The following is a 14,384-nucleotide window of genomic DNA, read 5'->3' on the forward strand; positions in this document are numbered from 1 at the left end:
ACTTCATTGAGTTCATTCCAAAATAATCTTGTCCTAGATTTTTCAGAGACTAAAAAACTATAAATATATCTAACAAAGTTGAAATTTTATAAAATCTTATTAATTATTGATTGTTAGTCATGGTTAGAAACATGGTAAAATATAATGATGCTCCTTGCGGTGCAACATAACACACAAAAAACACTACACATCATATAATATTGAATCCTAATTTAAATTGTTGCCCAATTTCCATCTGTGTTTTTTTTTTGTTGGTAATCACTTCTCAAAAGAGGAGAAAAAACATCATTTGGTGGAAAGAATATGTGAATGAAAACAAAAAATACATCAAAAACTGATAACTTACAACTATTTTTAAGGTTTGCATGAGGGAACTCTAAAACCAAGTCACTTGACATGAATACCTGAATAGCTATTTCTTAAAATACAAACTAATACAAATGAGAGATTATCTCCCGGAACAGAAACATCCCATATCCAAGCTGATCATCTGAGAATCTCAATCGCACAAAAGGATGGATGCTAATCTTTCTGCCTTAGGAAAAAAGGCAATATGTATCATTTCCCTTTCTTTTTCTTCGGCAATATGTATCATTTCCCTTTCTTTTTCTTCGTTTTCTTGCCTGTTTCAACTTTCGGTGGGGTTGGGTCGTTAGGGGCCAACACTGCTTCAGATGCGTGCGGCTCAGACAATTGCTTCCTTTTCCTAGACGCTGGGGTTCTTGATTTATCTCCAATAGTCTTCTGTAAAACTAATACAGGTTCCTTCTCTTCTTTATTTTCTGCTCCATTGTCAGTAACCTGCTGTGAAGCATTACCCATCTTTCCTTTCTTTTCAGCTCCGCTGTCAGTGGCCTGCTGCTTCCTTTTCTTAGAACGCAGGATTCTTGATTTTTCTCCAATAGTCTCCTGGGAAACTAATTCACGTTCCTTTTCTCCTTTATTTTCGGCTCCATTGTCAGTGACCTGCTGTGAAGCATTACCCATCTCTCCTTTCTTTTCAGCTCCACTGTCAGTGTCCTGCTGCTTCCTTTTCTTAGATCTCGGGGTTCTTGATTTTTCTCCAATAGTCTCCTGGGAAACTAATCCACGTTCCTTCTCTCCTTTATTTTCTGCTCCATTGTCAGTGACCTGCTGCGAAGCATTACCCATCTCTCCTTTCTTTTTAGCTTTGCTGTCAGTGGCCTGATGCGAAGCATTACTACCTGGACTTGCTTTCATATGTGTTGAATGTCGGAAGCTCCATCGAGAATTTCCAAACCATTTGTCAACCTATAAGTGAAAAAAGAATGGTAAACTCGGAGTTGTTTGAGGAAGATTGGCTCGAAAGTATGGTAAAGGAAATTACTTGATGAAATGTGAGTCCAATTTCTTGCGCCAAGCTTTCTTTTGTGGCTCGTTCTGGATATTGATTTTCTTTGAAAGATTTGTAAAGCCTCTGAAAAATAAATACAAGAATAGTAATTCTTAAGGTAAATCCGAAGCAGAATGAGGTGTGTTTTATGTCTTTCTTCTTTTGAATGGAAAGATAGAAAAATATACAAAAATTAACAGTAGATCATATGGCGTTATCCAATCTGTGGGTTGTGTTTTTGTGTGTGAATTTGTTTGTGAACATGCTTCATCGAGAAGATAAGGTTGATTATGAAGGGGTTTGAATAGTGTGCTAACCCCTTCATAAGTAACTCTAACCCAAGATATGTAAAGTGAGCACTAACCCAACTTAGATGCAACTTTATACAATCAGCACCATTACTAATTCTCTAATCTCAAAGTAGTCAAATTTACTGTTTTTTTGAAAATAGGTATATTAAAAACTATATAGATTTAGATGAAACTTATATTCTCAAAACCTAACTTCTTTGTTCAGTGATTTAATGGTTTATAGTCTTACATGCTGTCCAAATATATATGAAACTACTAATCTGACAATTATATAATTCAAAGGACTCAATGAAGCTTTAATTCAAAAAACTTTAAGCAAAACAAATGTCATCACTGTTGTTTGAAACAAATTAACTTTATTTATTGAACTTTATTTATTGAATGTATCATGATATATGTAGATAACATGTACAAATTTAATAGTTCATTAAATAATAGAAATGTAAAACAATAAATATAACCTATGCGGCAAACCAGGAAAGATATCTAAAATTCCCATAAAAGGACCAGTTATTAAGTGTAGTGGTAAAAGTAAAAAACAAAGTATTTTGTTATTAACTAGTATAATTTCAATGTATTTTCTGTATTCCAGAAAATTCTTAACCTTCTACCTAATAAACTACAAGTAGTCCGATAAAAAGATAAACCCTCCCCCCCAAAATAAAAAGATCCTTTTTGCAATTCAATTTTGCATATAGGTCCTTGAGCATATCTAAAGGGCACAAATTGAGTGAAATACAGAGGATGAACAAGAATGCAAATTAGAATCTTGATTGAAAGATATCCTGAACAGAAAACAAACTTCAAAACCAAATTCAAACAATAATTGACAATCACCTGAACAGCAGCTTCTCCAAGTTTTTTGTGCGGAGATCCGCGCTTTTTACCCCTGGAACCAGATTCCGTGCATCCTTCAAGTGTTTTGGTGGGAGAATTATTTGTGTTATCAACTTTATGCCGATGGGTGTTCCTCTTAGCAGAACGTTTGGAATTATTTGAGGCACTTCCATTTGGTGACACTGGAGTAATTTGGCCAGTTAGTTTTTTTTTTCTACTTCGAGTAGCGGTAGCAGCCCAATCTTCATCCTCACTAGTGGCACTATGGTATGCCTCCTACAATAGGAATATAGCAGTCTAAAATATTTGGAGAGGAAAATAACAAAAGGAACAATAAGTATATTTAACTCCGCACCCCTTCTAGAAGTCTTCGGTTTGTGCGGTTAGAAAAATAGCTGAATTTTGTTTTCTTTTACAGCTAACAAGATTATTAGAGTTCTTTCATACTTAGCAGAACTCAGCAGGAAAATAGTAATGAAACCAGTCAGTCTAAGGGTACTATTCTGATACTGCTAGAATATAATAAATTACCTTATAAGATATTGATGATATTTTATTATATTCCGACACATACAAGAACCGTAAATCATGTGTCAAATTGTGTAATGCATACCCTTCTTCAAATAAGAAAAGAAGACCTTGCATGTAGAATCATAGTATAATATTTTAAACCTCATACTACAAAGAAGGACTTACTTCATACAGCTTTTGGTAGTCCAACCTTTCCACATTTCTTTTCCCAGAAACCGGAGTGAAATCTTCTTCACCGAGATCTGGCTCTACCAAAGATGACAGTTCTTCAGCTATAGATGGCTTCTTGCGATTTTGTTTATTAGAACCTTTGTTCTTAACACTATCCAAGGATGCAGATGTGACGCCGCCATCTTGTTCAACAGACATGTTATCCTTAATTGTAGCAGCAAGATCCTCAGAGTCAGATGTGAAATCAGAGCTTGAACTTTCCTCAGTGGCTTTAACATCGAGATTTGGAGCATCAGGATCATAATCATCATCTTCTGAATCTTCAGAAGGAAGACCCATGTATTGATCCTCGTGATGCGTCTCCTCCAAATTCTCAGAAGCAGAAGCATACTCAGATTCGTCAGAACTAGATTCACCTCCTTTAACCTCCACATCCTCTGGACCATTAGGATTATAATCATCATCATCAGAATCGTCTGAAGGAAGTCCCAAGTTATTATCCAAGATACTTCCAGCAGCTGTAGCTGCTTCAGGAAAAACCCTCTGAACAAGGATCAGTCACATAATCAGGAGGGCAAAGATCCAATTATGTTGATTTATTTTTTAGTTTTTTAACTGTTATATAAAATAGTTATGAAAACCTGTTTTTAAAACAAGTATTATTTGTTTTGATTTTAGTTTCAAAAACAAGAAAATCAAAAATTTGTTTCATAAAACATTTTAACAAAACATGTTAACCAAACAAGGTTTTCAGTTTTTAAAATTTAAAAAAAAAAAAAACCTAAAAACCAGGTTTTAAGAAGGGATCAAATAGGCCCCGAATTTTACAACTGACCTCCCAAGTGTCAGTAAGAGAGAGACTTGTCCCTAACAAGTCATTAACAATATCGATGCAGTCATCTTTGCAATCACATCCTGGGCATAACCAACCCTCGTCGCCAGGTGGAACTGTAAGCCACATAAGAAAATACATAAATGATAAATAACTTCAAAGCATAAAGTGATCAATTAATCAGGTGGACCAGATATTACTGTCTTCAGTTAACAATGGAGGATCCAAACAGAGCTGGTGATATCCACGGTCACAAGCACCATCACAAAGAATTATATCATTATTAGTGCCCAACACTTTGGTCTGGCATTTTGCACAGAATATCTGCAACAACAAAATTGAAACTGTCACAACTCCAAAATCCTGGGAAACTGGAAGCTTCATTAAAGAATGAATATAAAGGAATAACCTACATCCTCACTATCAATCTCTCCCTCGGAATCAAACAATGATTCAGGAAGCTTTCCTTCAGCACACAATGAATCCAAATTTTGAAATAGATCCCTAATTTTTAATTTACGTCGAAGAATTTCAGACTTAGCCCGTTGAATCTCCTTCTCGGGCTTTAATTTTTCCAAACTGCAAAATTACCACAATCATCAATAGAAATAAATTATCCACCACAAAAACAAACAAAAATGAAACAAGCTTTGAAATTGGCTATCATAAAATAACTGGCAAAGAAAGAATGATCAAATATCATTGAATTCATCAGTTTTAAACAAAGAATATGCTCAAAAACGACAATAAAACAGAGGGAAATATTGGATCATTATATCAGTACTGAAATAGAAAACTTTCTAATGCTTAAATGCAGCATAGAAACTGCAGATGGATCAATGCATGTATATAGTTTCCAAAATTTTAGAGTAAAACAAATTAGTTGAATGACACAAATAAAATCCGCCACAAAAACTGCATGTGGATCAAAGGCTGATGTACATGATTTCTAAAATATCAGACTGAAAAGAATTAGTTGAAAAAGCGACACAAATAAGATGTGGAATACATGGGATAAGCTTGGAACAACTGATGTGCTAAGTCAATTGTTCAAATCCTGTACTACAGCCAGGGTACTACTACTACAGAGCAAATTTCCCCTTAAGCCAATTAGGTAAAACGGGCCTTGCTCAAATCTAAACCAAACTGTCTCTGAATTTAGTAACAGAAAGGTAAGAGGGTAATATAGCAGGGGACCAAATTAAATGAACCCCAAGAAAATGGATCATTAAAGATAAATTGAATTGAATTCTATAAAGTTCCATTTGGTGATGTACATTTGTAATTTTACTTTTACACAACTAAGGTAAAATTCAAATGGTCAATAAAGGTAAATCCAAACATGGGTTGATGCATTCTTCAGCAGGATACTGAAGACAAGTAAAGGGAAAGTAAGGTATCTGTACTATAAGTTTCTTATGTTTATATTTGGAAAGGATTTAATGATCAAAATAACATAAAATAATCTGATACCATATCAAATCCAAATGCCTAAGATCACATTGAACCTTTTTTTTATCTGGGGGCAATAAATAAAAGTTCCTGTACATGTTGAGAACATGGTAAGCATACTGTTCCAGAACTCAATATATTCCAAAACATACAGTTATGGACTTGAAATTATTCAACTTGTAAAAGGCAATATATAGGATAAGGATTCTTATGATGGCATCTTAAAACCAGGACACAAGCCCCGGGGGGGAGGGGGCAGAAAATTGCAGATGTAGTTCCATTTCAATTGCCCCGCAATTAATCAGTATAAATAATGTTATCATTATCATATTGAAGCTAAGATCAAACATAAATTAGAATGCAAATCCAAATAAAGAGTACAAGTAAATCAAATCACATGGTAATGATACAATTAACACACCTGCCTCCTTTCCAGCCCTCACCAGAATAAGCATCGATCAAGTTCTGTTCGTATCCCATTCGGTTTAAATAGTATCTCAATTGAGCTCTGATTCTAGAAAATTGATCATTAATTCCCTCTTTTCTTGGCTTTTTCTTTTTCTTCTTCTCTTTTTTTGTCTTTGTTTCATCACTGTTAACATCAGCAACATTATTAATTGGTTCAGGAGCTTTAGGTTTATTATCTCTTGGCCGCAGAGCCCTGTCACTGCTTCCCAACGACCTCAATATATACTTCTTCGGTAATTTTGAGTTACTTTTACCCCCTTGTCTCGAACTTGAACGAGCTAAGCTTTTAGACTTTCTTTCTGAACAATCAGAGCTAACATTTTTAGCACCATCTCCAGAAGGTGGATCCCGTAGCTCGTTCAAAGAATCTGTATTCACTTGAGCAGGAATGGATTGTGTGTGGTCTTCAACAAGGCCGGCTACTGCGTTGCTTGTTTCACCAGGCTCATTTGGAAGACTAATATCTTTCACGCCATCTCCAGAAGGTGGATCCGATGGCTTATTCGCAGAATGTGTGTTCACTTGAGCAGGAACGGGTTGTGTTAGTTCTTCAATAACAAGGGAAGTTACTGTATCACTCATTTCACCAGGCTCATTTGGAAGACTAATATCTTTCACACCATCTCCAGAAGGTGGATCCGATGGCTTATTCACAGAATGTGTGTTCACTTGAGCAGGAATGGGTTGTGTTTGTTCTTCAACAACAAGGGAAGTTACTGCATCACTCATTTTACCGGGCTCATTTGGAAGACTAATATCTTTCACACCATCTCCAGAAGGTGGATCTGATGGCTCATTCGCAGAATCCGAGTTGACTTGAGCAGGAACGGGTTGTGTTTGTTCTTCAACAACAAGGGAAGTTACTGCATCACTCATTTCACCATGCTCATTTGGAAGACTAATATCTTCCACACCATCTCCAGAAGGTGAATCTGACGGCTTATTCGCAGATTCCGAGTTCACTTGAGCAGGAACAGGTTGTGTTTGTTCTTCAACAACAAGGGAAGTTACTGCATCACTCATTTCACTAGGCTCATTTGGAAGGCTAGTATCTTTCACGCCATCTCCAGAAGGTGGATCAGATGGCTTATTCGCAGAATCCGAGTTCACTTGTGCAAGAACGGATTGTGTTGGTTCTTCAACAACAACGGAAGCAACTGCATCACTCGTTTCCCCATGTTTATTTTGAACATCTTGAAGACATTTGTTTTCCAATTTATCATCAGATAAGCAAACAGGGACTTGTTCAGAGGGTACAGGCAGTTGACTAACAGAGTTCTCAGTCACATTCCCCAAAACTTGATTTGATTTTTCATCAATAACAGAATTGGTTGCCACAGTACCAAGCACTCTCTGTTCGTTGTTTAAACATTCAGAGCCGATCTTAGCTGTTTCTTCATCAGTTACAGAATTGGTTGCCACAGTACCAAGTACTCTGCGTTCGTCGTCTAAACCCTCAGAACCAACATGAGCTGTTTTTTCATCAATAACAGAATCAGTTACCTCATTACCAAGTACTCTCTGTTCGTTGTCTAAACATTCAGCGCCGATCTTTGCTGTTTTTTCAGACAAATCACATTGTTGAGTTCCCATCTTGTCAGTAGTTTGAACCACAGAAATCTTTTCAAATTTCACCTACAAATCACAATCATTATGCCTAGTCAAATTTCTAGTTCAACTAGTCATTGGTAAGAGGAAAAACACATCACCACAGCATCCACCACCACCATAGCCAAAAAAACAAGTCTAAAAACTATAAAGAAGACAAGCAACCTCTCTCAAGTCTCAACTTTTACAATTTCATACATACACATACATATGCATACACATACATAGACATACATACATATGTATACATATGCACATTAATACATACATATCTCTCTCTTTACTAAAAAACTTTAACAAAAATTCTCCTTGACACAATTAAATTAAACTAACTAAAGTGAAGTGCTGAAGAAAGATGAGAATGTGAAGAATAAAGCTCACCAGGTGCAACTACCTTTAACCACTAAGGACTTGCCTCTCTCAAACTCCGCTGCAGATTTACGCCAATGAAGCAAAACTGTTACTTGGATTTACCTAAAAAATGAACAAAGAAACATCCAATAAATAAAGAACTTGACAGTTGAAAACACCAAACTAACAAACAAGTTGCAGTTACAGATATCATTCAAAATTCCCATTCTTAAGACGCTAAGTTAATTCTCAAACTTGCATAGCAACACCAAGTAACCAACAAGAGCAAAGAGATAAAACATTTAAGACAAACTAAATGAAACTAAGAAATTAGATAGAGAACAAGAGAAACAGAAACGGTAGATTTGAACGAGAAGGAAAAGCTTACGGTGTGGTAGTGAGTGACATAGAAATTTCCGCGGGAAACGGGAAAGAGGGGGCGAGGAAGACGAAGATGGAGGAAAAGGGGGGAAAGTTCGATCTAATGTGAAACGGAGAGAGAGAGAGGGGGGATGAGTTGTGTTTACGTTTGTGAGAGTTCCCTTTTCGGAATCTCAGCGCCAATGCGAGAAAAAAGCGGTGCTTCTATACTGCTCCTGCAAATCTGGGCCACCGTTCTTGTACAATATAGGGCTTGCGTTGCATTCAGATTCTGTAATGGCTAATTAGGTTACAAACCTCTTATCCGCACCCCATATATTTTTTGGTCTAGACACTTCCTTTGTTATATATTTATATTTATTTATAAGAGAATATTTTTAAATAAATTTTAATTTCATGTTCAAGGTTAACTAACTACCTCAACTGAGGGTTAAATTTTAACGATTTATTTTTAAATTAGTTTTCATAATATAACATATTTTTATTTTAAAAAATTAATATCTAAATATGAAAATTTGTTAAAGGTCTTCAAAGAACAGAAAAGAAGTCATGCACTTTTACATTGTCAACCAATCACAACCATATATTCAATTACACCCCACTTTTATTTTAAGAAATTTTTAATGACATAGCATTTTGTTGATTTTTTATTGGTTGATTGTGTAAAATAATTTTAAACGAAGTGTATGAATATTACTCTCTTTCAAAGAATTATAGTTTTACAAAAAATTTAGGAAAAAGGGGGTATGCACCGGTGTAAAACCTTTTTATACTAATTTATTCAAAATGCTTAGAACTTATTTCAAATTTATTTGTTATGAGTTAAAGAAAATATTTTTGATATTGATTAACATAGATATTCTTTTCTTTTTAACAATAAAGGTAAATATTTATTGCTAGATATTTTAACATTATAAAATTACAGTTTTGTTAGAAGATATTTTTTTCAAATGAATTTTAAGGAAAACTTATTAAAAATACACTTTTATTATTTTTTGAAATTTCATACCCAAAATTAATCGTAACAAAAAAATAAAATATTTAATACTTTTTTATGAAAAAAATATTTAAACCAGAGTCTTATTCAAGCCATTTTTTTATTAAAGACTCACTTTTAAATTTTTATAAAAAATATGTAACGATAAAAAAAATTTTTTTTTTAAATGTATCGACAAATATTATTTTTTAAAAATACCTTTTAATTTTTGAAAAAATTATTTCTATTTATTTTTAAATGTAACAAACAAATTCTCATAAAAAATCATTTTCAATATTTCATCTTTTTATTATGACTTATATTATATGATATAATATTTATATAATCATTAAATTAATAGAATCTATTTCAAATTTATTTGTTATGAATTAAAAAAATAGTTTTCATATTCAATAACATAGATATTCCTTTTTATAATAAAATTTATCTTTTGTTGCTACATGTTTTAACATGACAAAATCATTATTTTTGAATGATAAATATTTATTGTTAGGAATTATATTGAATGATATATTTTTAAAAAAAATTAAATGAGAAACTATTTTGAATAAATTTATAAAATCATTTAAAAATAATTTTTCAATATATAACTTTTATTATCATAAAATTTATAATAATAAATTATTTTAATTTATAACAAATAAATTTTGTACATCCCGAAAATCTTAGTGTGTGAGGTGATGAATTCGGAAGTGTGTGAAGGACTTTAACCGGAAAACCGACTTGGCATCTGTATACCATGGTCTGGTAGGATCCGTACATCTTCCTATGGTGGAGATCGGACGTGGAGGTCCCAGACACATATTCGTGTAGCCGTCAGGATATTCGGGTTGATAGTCGAAATGTAACGGTTCAGATGTAGTCTCAGGGTTGTAAGGGGTTATGAATTTCATGAAGGAATTATGGATCATTATTGTCGATAATTATAGCGACGACATATGTTATTTTAAGTCTTTAAGTGTGGAAAACGAAAAGGCGGTTCATTATGGCCAGAGGGTTGAAGCTTAGAGTATATAAAAGACACTCAAACGAAACGAACATGAAGGTATCCAAGATACATAACACAATTACAGTAGTATAGAACATAATTCTTTAACAATTGCGACCTCTTCTTGTAACACCCCTTACTAACCCCGCGGCAATTTAATTAAATTCATTCAGAGTACATGAAAACAAGGGTGCCACAATTCATAAATAAAATAAACATCATTCAGTCATGTCATGCATTCACTGAGGCAATCATCATCGATTAAGACATTTCATGTTAACACAGCGGAAATTAAATCAAACGGACTAAGTTCAACATCTTTAAAACTTATCCTTCAAAACATCAAACATAACTAGAGTTATAAAACATAAACTCTAAGCATCGCGTCCCCAGTGCTACAAATATCGGAGCATGACACCTAACGCTAACTAAATAACTGACTCATGAGCTAATCCTCACCGAGTCGAACAACCGCTATCCTCAATCTGAAAATGACAACATGTAAGGGTGAGTCTCATCATAATTAAAAAATGTTATAAGGTTATAAAGCAATAACACATCATAGTTGCATCGTTCACCCAATTGTTTCATGAACAGACATTCAGACAAGCTTCATCATCACGAACAATCAACCAACACATCATCAATATTTACAACACTGGAGTATATCCAATCATGTTATAAAAATATGCATATGTATGAACTGACACTATGCATGTGGTACCAACATCGTCAAATGGGAATAACCCATGACCGATCCAACATCATCAAGATACGGCCCTGCCAGCACAGATTCCACACAATGGGAATCATGCCCTTCACTGATCCAACACATCATCATGGATACAACATCATCAATGAATATGAATGAATGCAACATACATGAACATACTTATACCATCGTCAAGTCTAATGAGTAACATTATCAAAATACTCATTTCATCATACCTACCATCATCATCAAGCATGTTTATATATATATATATATATATATATATATATATATATATATGCATCATTCAATCACAATCACATCATTAATCATCAAATAGATTATTTTATAAGGTTCGTTTAGCTCGAAACGGCACATCAAACGGACCAACGGTTAAAAAGTTATGCATCTTTGAACTTTTTAAAATGTTCCAATCACTAACAGCACGCGGCGCCAACTTGGTTCGCGGCGCCAACTGAGCGTCTCAAAAATCCTTGGCTCTCTGCCAAGCAGCTTGCGGCACAAACATATGCTCGCGGCGCGAAACGAGAAAAAGGTACGCTTTCGCGGCGCCAACACTGGGACGCGGCGCGAACTGAGCGTGTCAAAACTTCCTAGCTTTCTGCCCAGCCGTTCGCGGCGCCAACCCTGAGACACGGCGCCAACCGGTAATTTCAGAACCCCAAATTGCAGAAAACAACATTCTACACATCCCAATTGCCCTCAAATCATACCAGCACGAATTTCAGGAAATGGATCACACATACAACACAAAATGCACATCAGAATACACTAATTAAGCATCGATTAAGACCATAACATCACACACATCATAGATTCAACAAAGGGATTAAACATCACACAATTGACTAAATCCCTAAACCTATCATATGACTCAATTGATACAAATCCCACATCTATTCTATGCTATTAACCCCTAACCCGATAATAGATGCTAATCAGATAAGTCCCCCTTACCTTAGCAAAATTCTTGAATTCTTCCTCTTTCTCTGCTTCTGCACTTTCAGGTTCTTGCTCTCTTCTCCTCTTTTGCTCTTTTCTCGTTCTATTTCCAATTTTCCTCTTTTCATTCTTTTTATGAAAACAACATAATTTTAGTAAAAGGCCTCCTGACTAACACCCCTCCTTTTACTAAACACTACCTCGGCTCAATTCTATTATTTTCCATAATTTTCAGAGAAATGCCAAATAATTCCAATAAAATAATTTAAATTCTAATTGAATTAATTTAAGGAAAATTACGGATGTTACAACTTCTGACTAGCATCAAGAAGGTTAACCATAAGGTGTTTTTAGCATGAACAAATTTGAAAATAGTTTAACGATTTGTTCATTATTGGAACTATAATCAACCACAAGGAGGGAATTCAAAGTCTATTAAGGTGGTTCGCGGTTTCCGAGACAGTGGAGAGGAGACTTACCTGCAAGGTTGTCACTCTAACTTTTAAATTAGTAAGAGAGTATTAAGTGAAGTTTGATTGGAAAGGATTTGAATACTCGTGAAGTGACACATTTTCCTTTTAAATACGGGGAAACGATTGATAACTCCAAGCGTGTGAGATGGAATACCATGGTATTCTCGTGAGGGATGCTTTGCGACACAGGGAAAAGGGTATACATATCCTTTGTGTTATAGTTTGCTGCTTCGTAATTAGGCCTTTGTCTACTAGGCCTTCGGACGATCCGAAATATTTGTCCCTCAAGCCATTGTAACTGCTTTGTAGGGCGAGGGTTTGTGATACACTTTATTATCCAGCTAGGAATTCATGGATGTGGAAGTCCTGAATGGGACATTTTCGTTTCTTAAGAATAGGAGCATTAAATGCCTTTTTATGAAGTCGTAATGTGACAATCTCTTAAAGGGTTTTGATTTAAAGTTTGTCTCAATTTACGTTCAAATTTGGGGCATACCTTCAAGTTTCAACTAAACAGATAAGAAGGAAAGATGGATCCAAGCTAATAGTGTTAAATGATTTTGAGATCTTTGAATACTTTAACAAAGTGTCTTTGTCGAGATTAAGGTGATCCTTAACATAACCAAAACCCTAAAGCATAACATGCACACGAGCAACCATAAATATACTTTTCTTTGAATTGATTTTATAGTTGAAATGATACATGTTATAGGTCTAGTGACAAGGCCCAAATAAGTGATGACTAACCCAATACAAGGTTCTCTGAAATCCCAAACCCCCTAAAAGGAGAACGTACTATCAAATTAACTACTAAATAATGATGTTAGGTCGAGGACGTCACATTTCCATACAAGGTCCATATGAATGACTTGGACCACATAACTAGTGAGGAACATACCATATAATTACACTTGATTAAGGCATGTGAATAAATCACATTGATCTGATCATAAAATGAATAAGCTTTTGACAAATGTCCCTTCTGACACATATCCCACATATAATATTTTAGGTTTGTGAAATCTAATGAATTTTCTATAAAAGTATATGTAAAATATCACGTAATGCAATCACATTCTAACCCTAAGAATACCTCTCACCATTGACGGACAATGGCTTGGGAGTCAAAGTGTTTGAAGGTACCCCATTTCTCCCGCGCCGAACCCAAACTTTGAGATATCAACGAACTCCTAGAAATCACCTCCAGATATAACTCAAGCCTCACTCGTGAGAGCTTCATTGGTCTTACCCGATCATTTGCGTCACATGCGAATTCAACCTTGGGCCGAACAATTGAGAAAATATAGGGAATGAGTTACTCGTTTCTAAGTCGCAAGGGAGTTCTTTAATATTGTACTATGTATAAGAGAGCTCGTCGTAAATTTTCTCATATAACGAGTGGCTTACTCGAATCATTGTGATATTTCATCTTCAAATGGACCATGGAGGCCGCGACATCTAATGTCGCCATTAATGACCTTCTTAGGATTTCGTTGTAGACTATTTTTGCAAGGGTTAACGAGGAATCTTATCTTCATGGATCTGTTGTTTCTGCCTTCTCCAAACTAGACCAATAGATCTATGGTTCCATATTAACGATTTAAGGAGCCAGTGAATGCTAGAAGGCTATAGACTTAGCACAATTTAAAATATTTCACGTGTAATCTTAATATTGTGAAGGCTAAGAAGAACATCAGGTCACACGAGCTTCCGTTATTGATGAGGATCTCTAATATTGAGAGGTTGCCTCACTACTACGAAAAAGTCATATATACCGTAATGGTTTGAAAAAGGATACTACAATGCCTGACCAACCGTTGTAAGGTAAGGGGTGGTTATATGTCTGGTGCTTTCCACCACGATCGCGAGACCGTGATAATAAGGCATGACGGGCGCTACCAATCATAACTATTACGATTAATAACCGTTGTGATATATATATTTAGGTAATGGGT

At 34.9% G+C, this 14,384-nt stretch overlaps 1 protein-coding gene across 2 annotated transcripts; it reads right to left on the bottom strand.

Moving 5' to 3' along the window:
• Positions 1-306: 306 nt before the first annotated feature.
• LOC131643360 (homeobox protein HAZ1-like) lies at positions 307-8,588 on the bottom strand. 2 transcript variants are annotated; one of them, XM_058913560.1, is made up of 10 exons: positions 8,304-8,588; positions 7,959-8,038; positions 5,910-7,591; positions 4,450-4,615; positions 4,237-4,360; positions 4,040-4,152; positions 3,199-3,747; positions 2,503-2,778; positions 1,349-1,438; positions 307-1,272 (listed from the first exon to the last, which is right to left on the bottom strand). In XM_058913560.1, exons 3-10 carry the CDS (start codon positions 7,547-7,549, stop codon positions 592-594), a joined length of 3,639 nt encoding a protein of 1,212 aa, XP_058769543.1. In that variant the 5' UTR covers positions 7,550-7,591; positions 7,959-8,038; positions 8,304-8,588; the 3' UTR covers positions 307-591. The 2 variants fall into 2 exon arrangements, with proteins under 2 accessions (XP_058769543.1, XP_058769542.1); XM_058913559.1 differs by having other exon boundaries at positions 7,946-8,038.
• Positions 8,589-14,384: the final 5,796 nt, after the last annotated feature.

Source organism: Vicia villosa, linkage group LG1 (assembly GCF_029867415.1).
Source record: "Vicia villosa cultivar HV-30 ecotype Madison, WI linkage group LG1, Vvil1.0, whole genome shotgun sequence".
Taxonomy (NCBI): Eukaryota; Viridiplantae; Streptophyta; class Magnoliopsida; order Fabales; family Fabaceae; genus Vicia; species Vicia villosa.

Bases quoted from the DNA above. Each gene is read 5' to 3' on its own strand.
- LOC131643360 (XM_058913560.1), bottom strand. From the start codon at position 7,549: ATGGGAACTCAACAATGTGATTTGTCTGAAAAAACAGCAAAGATCGGC. The intron at 3,748-4,039 runs GTCAGTTGTAAA...ATCCTTGTTCAG, and splicing joins CTCTTACTGACACTTGGGAG to AGGGTTTTTCCTGAAGCAGC. The intron at 2,779-3,198 runs GTAAGTCCTTCT...TTCCTATTGTAG, and splicing joins ACTACCAAAAGCTGTATGAA to GAGGCATACCATAGTGCCAC.